Source organism: Tupaia chinensis, unplaced genomic scaffold (assembly GCF_000334495.1).
Source record: "Tupaia chinensis unplaced genomic scaffold, TupChi_1.0 Scaffold000604_1, whole genome shotgun sequence".
NCBI classification, from domain to species: Eukaryota; Metazoa; Chordata; class Mammalia; order Scandentia; family Tupaiidae; genus Tupaia; species Tupaia belangeri.
The window spans coordinates 47,852-57,536 of NW_006160122.1; the positions used below are offsets into that span (position 1 = coordinate 47,852).

At 58.9% G+C, this 9,685-nt stretch overlaps 1 protein-coding gene across 1 annotated transcript in view; it reads right to left on the bottom strand.

Annotated features, from left to right (window-relative positions):
* The window catches only part of STK40 (serine/threonine kinase 40), a 19,654-nt gene extending 11,043 nt beyond the window's left edge, over positions 1 to 8,611 (bottom strand). The window contains exons 1-5 of the mRNA XM_027775750.1: positions 8,492 to 8,611; positions 6,043 to 6,128; positions 5,606 to 5,749; positions 3,203 to 3,430; positions 2,568 to 2,620 (exon numbers count right to left, since the gene is read on the bottom strand). Coding sequence (XP_027631551.1) covers positions 2,568 to 2,620; positions 3,203 to 3,430; positions 5,606 to 5,749; positions 6,043 to 6,128; positions 8,492 to 8,603 — 623 coding nt within the window. The 5' untranslated portion in view covers positions 8,604 to 8,611. The remainder of the gene's footprint in view (positions 1 to 2,567; positions 2,621 to 3,202; positions 3,431 to 5,605; positions 5,750 to 6,042; positions 6,129 to 8,491) is intronic.
* Between the last annotated feature and the right edge of the window lie 1,074 nt (positions 8,612 to 9,685).

Below are 9,685 nucleotides of genomic sequence, written 5' to 3' on the forward strand. Positions count from 1 at the left end.
CCGCTCTCTGCCCAGGACACGACAGGAGGTCAGCAGATTAGGGAAGTGTGGCCGAGACCCAGGTCGGAGTGAGGCGTGGGTCTCCACAGCCCGAGGGACACGCACACACGTATGTGCATGCACACACCCTCGCTCAGCTAGAGCTGCTACAGATGCACTGGTGCACACAGGGAGCTGTGACCTCCCGCCCCGGCCTCAGAACCTACGGCCTGGAGAATGGGAGTGACCCTGCCGGGCACGGCACAGCGAGGCCTCGCGTGCTGGGGTGTGGTGGGCAGGCACCCTGCCCGCAGCTGTGCCCTGACAACCCAGGGATGCGCAAGTACAGCTGGCGAGTGGCTGCTGTGGAGATCCTGGGAACTCTGGTTCCACTGGAGCAGACACGGTGGACGCAGATGCTCCGAAACACGCCGCCCAGGCCAGCGGGTGGGGTGGAGGTTAAGACACGACCCCACATGGCCAACTGCACGGCTCGAGTTCTGGGCCCTTGACTTGAAAATCACGCTGTGTATGTGAGCTTGCCCAAAATCCAGACAGGAGAATGGAGGAGAAGGGACTGCCATGTGGCCATTGTGCCCCGGGGGGTGTGATCTCACCCTGCCCCCCTTCCCATCTTTCTCTCTCTGGGAAGTGCATGAGCCCTATAGCCAAAAAAAAAGAAAAGAAAAAAAGTGCCTCTTCTTTGCGAGCAGCGAGCCTGCTGTCCAGGCAGGATGGTGACTGCCCAAGGTCCCTCAGACAGCCGGGGAAGGGCAGGGGCCAAGCCTGCCTACCCCGAGACAACACCTCCATGCGCAGGTGTCCCCGACTCCTGCCCTCCTCGCTTAGCTCAGCGCCATCCGCTGCCTCGTTCTGGGGAGTGGGCGCGGCTGGCCCTCGGCGCGGCAGGAGTGGGCACGGCTGGCCCTCGCTGCGGCACTGGGCTGGAGGGTGGCCGGACCGGACCGTCAGGGGGTCTCACTGCCACTTATTCGCATCTCAGCCCGACCTTCCCAGGGCGGCAGAGAAGGGCTCAGAGAAGGGCTTGGTGCCTGGGTCCACGCGGAGTCCCGTCAGTCAGCGGATAAGCAAAGGCGCTAGCTCTCGGTCCCCACGGTAACGACGTGGCAGTGCTGGGACAGCAGCCAGGCTGACCCCACGTCCGTGCTCCTCAGTTGGCCCTCGCTCACTCACTCACCCAGCAGACCAGGGTTCCAGCAGCCTGGAATTTCCGGCTCCCCCCACCCCGCCCCGCAGAGCACGCAGGGTCTGGATTTCAGCCCTGCACTTTGTCAGGCAGATGGGCCCCTCCGTGGGCCCTAACTCTGCACGCCTGTCACCCCCTCAGATGGGAGCTCCGTGGGGCAGGGATGGCGACGGCACCTCAGGCTGGGGCTGCAGGGCTGGGGGCCCTACCCCTCCCCAGACGCCCACCTCACTCAGCTTCTTTTCCTGACCCCTGTGGCCTTGGCCCTTTGTGGGAACAGTGGGCTGGTCCCTCCTGGGCTAGGCTGAGCTTGCCGGAAGGCATCACCCACCACCCTGCCTCTGCCCTGAGGTTTGTGCCGTGACCTCAACGCCTGGAGGTGAGAGGTGGGCGGGGCTTGGAAGAGCAGGCCAGGGGCGCGCACCCTTCCTTCCTGCGTCTCCGGGCTCGCGGTGGCAGAGCAGCCTGCCATCCTGCTGGTCCCGGGTTCCTATGTGGGCGGGAACCACCTACTGCTGCCCAGATCACCCGAGGGACCCGCACGTGGGGGGGTCACAGATGGAGACAGAGGCCTTGAGGACGTCTCCACTGCGGGCTCTCCAAGGACGCTGGGCCTGAAGTGCTGGGGTAGTCAGCAGGTTGTTCCCATGGCAACCCCGGGTGCTCAAGTAGATCCCTCCAGGAGCTGGGTGCTCCTGATGCTGGGCTGCTGGCTCTGACCCCTTGCCTGGAAGCCCCTCAGCCCAAAGCTGCTGCCTCGGTCCCCGCTAGGTCCCTCCTCAGGATGGCCACCCAACGGCCGATCGCGGCAGGGGCATGAAGGCCAGGCCCTCGTGCTTTGGTCTCAGACACCCGAAGGGCCAGCAGCTTTCCTCTCAAGCTTGTCGGACGGGCCCTGCTGTGGCCTCACCGAAGCTCAGCTCTACCTCGACCACGTCCGCGTCCCCGAGAGCATGGGGCACCCCCTCAGCAGGCTGCCTGCACATGGCCACGTCTGCGTCCCCCAGAGCACAGGGCACCCCCTCAGCAGGCCGCCTGTGCACGGCCATGTCTGCATGGTGAGGACCCTGACCTGTGGTGAGGCCTTCCTGTGCTCATTCCTTCAACCCCTGTCTATTTCTACAGTCCTCTACTGAGTCCTCCTAGGAGCCAGGCATGACAGACAAGAGGAGAGGGAAACCTGCCCCAGCTCCTTTCTGAGCCCCTCGCACTCCGTCTCAGCAGGCGCCATATTCCAAAAGGCAAAAGCAGCAGCGCTACCGCCAAATGAGCCCTGGGACAGCTGGGAGTCAGCCCCTGTGAGGACACTGCAGGGCACTGGGGGCTGCAAGGTCGCCCGCACCAGCTCCGACAGACGGCAGCGAAGGATGGGGACGCTCACCTTTTATTGAGCACCATGTTCCCAAGCTTCAGGTCTCTGTGCACGATGTTTTTCTGGAAAACAACAGGCGTGTGGTTTGCACAGTGGAAGTGGGGTGAGGGAAGGCAGGAGGACTGCGGTGCATCTGTTCAGGCTCGCTCCTCGATCTGTAAACCGCAGACGTGCGGGCACAACCCTGCCTCACTACCGGCACCTGACTGGGGTCAGATATGGGCCAGGGTCTGTCCCACCTGGGCCCCGTCCTCGGCTCTTCCTCCCTCGGGGCAGGGCTAACAGGGAAAGCCAAAGCTCTCTGCCCCTCGCCAACGGGCCCATGAAAGAAAACAGCTCCAGCCTGGTCTGGGCAGAGACAAACTGTCCCGGTCCCACACCTATGCACTGCTGGCTGGCCCACACGAACTGCAGGGTTGGGAGAAGCTCAGGGTCTCCTGGCCTTGGCCTCGGGGTGCCCGATACCCCACTCCCACAGAAAAGCCAGATAGGCCATGGCTGCATGGCCATCACGCAGGCTCACCCGAGCCAGGAGACTATGGTGCAGCTCTCGACGAGGGCCTGCGCCCTGGCCTTGTCGGGGCACACGCGTGGCCACTCTCCTTCCACGCCACTGCAGAGCACCCTGCAGTGCGGGGCCTCACCTGGTGCAAGGCCTCCACCACGCGCACCACGTCGTAGAAGATGACCACGGTCTCCCGCTCGCTGAGCCGCTTCTCCTTGATGACGTAGTGCTGCAGGTTGATCAGGTCAGCCGTCTTGTCGCTGAAGTCGTGCGCACAGAGGCAGTCCAGGACGAGGCAGATGCGCTTCTTCATCTTCCTCACCATGCGGCTGGATTCTGAGTCCTCGACGATTTCGCAGGTGCGGTCCTGGGAGGCAAGGGCAGACAGGGCGTGGCTGGGACCTGGCAGGGCCAAGGCCAAGGCCAGGGTTTGGTTCTCTGCACCTGGATACTGGCTGTGGGAGTGCCTGGAACACCTGCAGTATGGGCAGTGGGCCCTGAGGCCAGGCCCCGCAGAGAGCTCAGGCTGAGGCCTAGTGCTTTGATGAGGATGCGAGGGACGTGGACTAGGGCTGGGCAGTTGAAGCCAAAGGGCCCAGGGCACAGACATGGCCCAGGGCATAGGCATCACCAGGGTACTCCCTGCTGAGGCAGTGGAAGTTAAGGACAGGTCATCTCAGAAGGCTCCAAGGAGCAGTGTTCCGTGTGTTCAAGACGAGGGTGGCTAAGGGTATGGCTCTGCCTTGGTCGGCCAGCTCAGGCCCCAGCCCCACCCGTGCTAGCCATGGGGCCCGGGCAGTGTGCTTCGTGCTCCAAGCCTCTGGTGCCTCATCTGTAAAGGGGGCTGGCGTCCCCCTTGTGGGCTGGTGGGAGAACTAGGGAAGATGACTGAAGGGCCAGTGGCACCAGCACCGGACGCACACGGGAAGGTCCTGGCTCTGTGTCCCAAGGCCTCCCCAAGTATGCAGGGCACGCACGCCAGCTGCATGCCTGAGACCTGGGCGGTGGGGATGGGGGACGGCAGCATGAGGTCCACTCTCTCTCAGAACAAATAAGTGAATAAACAAAAGAGTTCTTGGAAAAATAAAATTAAAGTACAGATTTATTAAAATAAGAATGAAGGGTCAGTCAGTGGCGTGCTGCCTGAGATGGCTGATCTCACATAGCTGATTATGTGGCCAGGCAAATGTGTGCATGTGTTTGCCCACAATCCCAATGAGGATGGAGAAGCGATGTGTGTGGCCATCCCTGGGGGGGTGCTCTCTCTCTGTCTCTCCATGATCACATGCACCCCACACCCCTGTGCCGTGCCCAGGGCCTGCCGTGGCCTGGGTGCTGCCACCGACATCGTGGCCACAAGCCCAGGCCCAGTCTTCTTGCTAAAAGGTACTTCAGGTGAGACAAAAATCAGGCACATGATGGGAACTGCTTCACCCCCGCTCCAGGAGGCCCTTGCTGTCATTCCTAGCAGACTGACCGTCGTCTCTGGGCGACTCCTGGAGGACTGCATGCCCCACTTCCCTTCGGGAGGAGAGTACATGTCCAGCTGGGACTGCCCCAGACGCCCAGCAGCCCAGTACACTAGAAGGCTGCCCAAGCCCAGATGGCATCACCTGATGCTGAGCTTTTGGAGGTACAAGAGACAAAATACTCGGAAATCACTATCACCCTCAAATTAATATGTTTAAGGGAAAGGCTCGAATTTTCAGAGCTCCCCAACGGTACTGAATTACCCTGACCAGGCGTGGCATCTTCCATTGGTTGATTTCAGGAAATCAGGTCGACAAGGAGTCTTAACTGCCTGCAACGGCGAGGATGGTAAGGCAGGCCACAGCAGAGGGGGCGCTGTCACACTTCCATCCATCTGCCCGCCCAGCCGACAAGGAAGGAACCCCCATTTTACAGACGAGGACTTCCAGATGGGCTTGCAGACCTGACGTGACTGGCCCAAGGTCGCCCCACCTGAATGCAGGACTGTCAGTTTCCAAACCCGTGTGCCTTCCCGGCACCACGCTCTCTCTCGAGGAGCAGGTCTGGCTGAGGGCTCCACGCAGCTCTGTGGAGGGTGGGCCCGTGCAGGGGGCCTCTAGGCCATTCTGAACCCAACCCTCCGCTTATAAAGGGCACTCAGAGGAGGGCTCTTTTCAGGGTACCAGGTGCTTGCTAGTAAGTACCTCTCCTAAGAGACCTGGCACTTCTGAGCACGGGAGCCTGCGGACGTGCCCACTAACTGGAGTGCCTGGGCAGGGAAAAGACTGCTTCTACCAAAGATGGCCGTGGAGGGCCGCATAGCCCAGCCGATTCTGCCTCCCATCCGGCCTGGGACCCAGCTGCGAGGAGGAGCCAAGGAGCCGGGTGTCTTTAAATGACTTCCTGTTTTCCTCTTTTCTCGGAAAAGCAGCTCTTCAAAGAAAGCTTGGCTGCTGTTAAGATGCAAACTGTGTGCATTCCTGTGGGCTGCGGCCTGACCTCCGCACCATGTGGCCAGGACGCGCAGGGTGGATGTGGGCCAGCAGGGCGGGGTGTGGGAACAGCTACTCACCTGAAAGAGCCCGTGGTGGTGGACCACGCCGTCCTGCGTGTGCAGGAGGGAGAGCAGGGAGTACTCGGTGTGCAAGAGCATTTTGCCCTGCCTCTCCTCCTGGCTCTCTAGCCCTTGGTCTCCGCGCTCCTCAAGGGTAAGGATCTGCAGGGAAGAGCAGAGACAAAACCAAAACAGCTCACTGTATAGCTGCGAGGCCGGCTCAGGCGACGCCAAGGGTCACTGTCCACCCCGTGACACCTGGACACAAATCACACACGAATGTGCGGGGTGAGAGCACGCGTCCTAACGTGACGGCAATGCGACTTATGCACAAAGCTCTCCAATCGGCTGTGCTGTGAACTGGATGGCTACTCCTGTCCACACGTGGTGCAGCGCAGGCGTGGAGAGCAGGGATGGCAGGACTGTGGGTCCCCGGCCCCGCCTCCCTCACTCACCTTCAGTTGATAGAAGTCATCCGTGCCATCTTTCCTCGCCAAACACTGCACGATGCTTGGTACTGGGGAGTTACCCAGCCGGGGACCTACGGCACAGAGGACAACTGGCTCGTTTCTCAGGGCCCTGTCTACCGAGCCACCATGCTGCCACGTGTCCTTGTCTCTTACTAGGTCTTCCCTTCAGGAGGGCACCAGAGTTCACTCCCACTGGGCTGGCCTCCCCGAAGTCTCCCCTCTAAACATAGGGCATGTGCATCTGTCTAAGATATATCTGGCTGTGCAGGCCCACTTCTCAAATAGAGGGGCTTTTACCTGGGTACATGATAGACTCTGGGGAGCATATGTTAGAGAAGAGATCTCAGGGGGCCAGCAGGTGGCGTAGTGGTTCAGATGCTGGACGCTCACATGGCCATTTGTGGTTCAAGTCCCGGATCCGGTGGCTTGAAATTCATGCTGAGTACATGTGCATGTGTGCCCAAGATCCCAAGAGGAGAATGGAGAAGGGATTACGGTGTGATCATCCCCACTAGGGTGTGATTTCTTTTTTTTTTTTTGGAGAGATTTTCACTGTAGGGCGCGTGCGCTCGCCAGACAGACAGAGAGAGACATAGAGACAGAAAGCGAGAAATCGGGCCACGACCCGCGGTCGACTACGTGGAAGACCAGCAACATAGCCATTACGCTAACTGCTGGTTCCCTAGGGTGTGATTTCTGACTTTCCCTCTCACTATCTCTCTTTCTCTCTCTCTAGTGAGTGCACACACCCTAGGGCAAAAACCTTTTATTAAAAATAAAGAGCGCTCTCAAGGGACCAGACAACCTTCAGTACAGTGGGACCTGCGGCCTGGGTCCTCCACCAACGTAAACATCCTCCAGGCAGTGAAGTTAGGGCCAGCTGGCGGTGTGGTGGTCAAGTCGGCTGGATCCCACAAGCCTGACCGCATGGTTCAAGTCCCAGGCTGGTGGCTTGAAAACATGTCAGGTGAGTTTCTGGCGGGTCCAGACTGCTCATTGTGAGTTTTAAGCCACCGGGTCCGGGACGCAAACCGCGGTCGACTACATGGGAGTCCAGCGACGTAGCCATTACGCTAACTGCTGGTCCCTGATGGCTGCTCCTTCTCATCCTCATGTCAGCTCCAATGTTCCTTCCTCACGGAGGCCTTCCAGCGTCCGTCACCTACAGTCCCTCATTAACTTCCTTCAAGAGGCTTTTCACCACTGGGGGTCCCCGCTGCTAGTCACCTGCTGTTTTTTCCACCTAGATGTTAAGTGCCGTGAGGGTAGGAGCGGCTAAGTCGCCCCTGCGTTCCTGCAGACGACACCCACCTGGCGTGCAGTGGGCACCACTATCGCTGCACGTCAGGAGCTGGAATGATCCCGTGATGGCAAGTCCAGGAAGCTGTCACAAAGCAAGCCACGCCTAGCCTCTGCCTGCTGGGGGCGCTGGTCTTCAGAGTCCATGGCACTGAGTGCCCAACTCTAGCAATGAGCAGTCTGGACCCGCCAGGCTCTGGCTTCGTGCACCAGGGCCCACTGCTGCTCTGGCCAGGAGCAACACCCAACTCTCAGGGTTCCTGTGCTTAGCTTACAAGAAGGAAAAGCTATGTGGGGAGCAACACCCGACGCTCCGTGACATCAATCATGCCATTCAGGAATGGCCAAAGCAGTGCCTTGGCTGATGGGTCTAAGATGGCTGTGTGTTTCGCACAGGCTCAGTGACATTCTGGGGTTACAAAGGATTCTCTGGGTGAAGAGACAGCCCAGCTCCCAGCTGGTACAGCAATAACAGAAACGACAACCCTCGGTACAGTGGGACCTGCGGCCTGGGTCCTCCACCAACGTAAACATCCTCCAGGCAGTGAAGTTAGGGCCAGCTGGCGGTGTGGTGGTCAAGTCGGCTGGATCCCACAAGCCTGACCGCATGGTTCAAGTCCCAGGCTGGTGGCTTGAAAACATGTCAGGTGAGTTTCTGTGTGTGCCCAAAAGCCCAGCAGGAGATGGGGGAGAAAGGACTGTGGTACGACCAACCCCCGGAGGGGTGCTTTCAGACTTTCCCTCTTTCTCTATCTGTTTCTGGCAAGGACATGTGCCCTCTAGCAAATTTTTAAAAACAACAAAAATAGGGACCAACAGAGGGCGTAATGGCTATGTTGCTGGACTCCCATGTAGTCAACCACAGTTGGAGCCTCAGACCCGGAGGCTTAAATTCACGCCAGGCTTGTGGCATGGCCATCCCCCCTGGGGGGTGATTTCTCGCTTTCTGTCTCTCTCTCTCTCTGTCTTCCTGGTGAGCACACACGCCCTATAGCAAAAAACCTCTCCAAAAACAAACAAACAAGCAAACAAGGCAGTCAGGTTAGGGACTAGGCCGAGGGCCCTCACTGTACATGTTTGCTGCAGGCCCCAGGCCAGCCCCCGGCACACCCGCGCCCGATGGTCAGCGGCTTACCAAGGATGAAGGGTCCAGCTCTCTTTGCGTTATTTCCGGAAATCCCACCTCCGAGAGCCTTTGCCCTGGCCGACGTTTCCCCAGCTCCTCTGTCTGATGCTCTCCGCTTCATCCTCAGCTCTAGACAGGACAGAAAAAAGCCCTTTCAACGAGTAGTTCGGCGAGTTTCTTACACTAACCCAGCCTGCAAGTGTGACTCGGGATGCCACACAGCTGTCACTGCTGTTGTTGCCGCCGCCACCTCCTCCCCGCCCGAGGAGCATCTGAGGTCCCCGGTGACAATGAACCACGGCTCCTTCACTTGGCACTAATCAGGTGCTAAAGGTGGACAGGGGGGGGGCCCCAGCCGGCTCCTCAGGGGCTGGGCAGTCGCACAGAGGACACTGGGCTCTGTGCAGACGCTAACGCCATCTGGGAGGTCCAGGCCCAGCGCTGAGCAAGGACAGCCAGCTCCATTCAGCCGAGCCCCCGCCTTGAAGCAGTGCTCCCTCCAAATACTGCAGCCCAGGACCTGAGACGTCCACGCCCGGGCGATTTCTGGGAGTGACGGAGGAGGCCCCGGGAAGTGGCAGTTACCCCTAAGGCCCAGCGATGTTTCTTACGCCCAGGAAGTTTGAGGGCTACGACCCCAAAGGCCCCTCTCCCTAACTCCTTGACCTGTCAGATGAAAGAACGATGGAAGAACATCCTAAAGCCGTCAATGTCCTACCACCAAATTTTTGTTTAATTACTTTTAAGGATAAAAGAATGCATTGTGTTTTAAGAGTTAACTAAAAGACATCACAGAGTTGGCTGGATGCTGGTTTGTCAAGTACTCAGGGTTAAAATGAAAGGTGGATGTAGGAGCCAGATTCAGGAAGACATTAACCTCTTGTCATGGACTAAAACGACGAACAAATAAATAATTATCTTTTAAAGGGGGGGAAATGGGTTCCATGGCCTGGTGGGTAACACAGCAAGATCCCAGGAGGTCAATCACACCGTTCGAGTCCCAGACCCAGCAGCCGAGAAACACACGGGCCCGAGTGGGGAGGAAATTGCGGCATGGTATCCCCCGTGGGGATGCTTTTCCTCTCCCTCTTTGTCTCTGTCTCTCTCTTTGGAGAGTGCATGTGCTTTCTGGTACACACACACACAAATGAGTTATTTTTCCAGCTCTCCAAAGCCAGACACCTTGGGAAAGCACTTTCATAT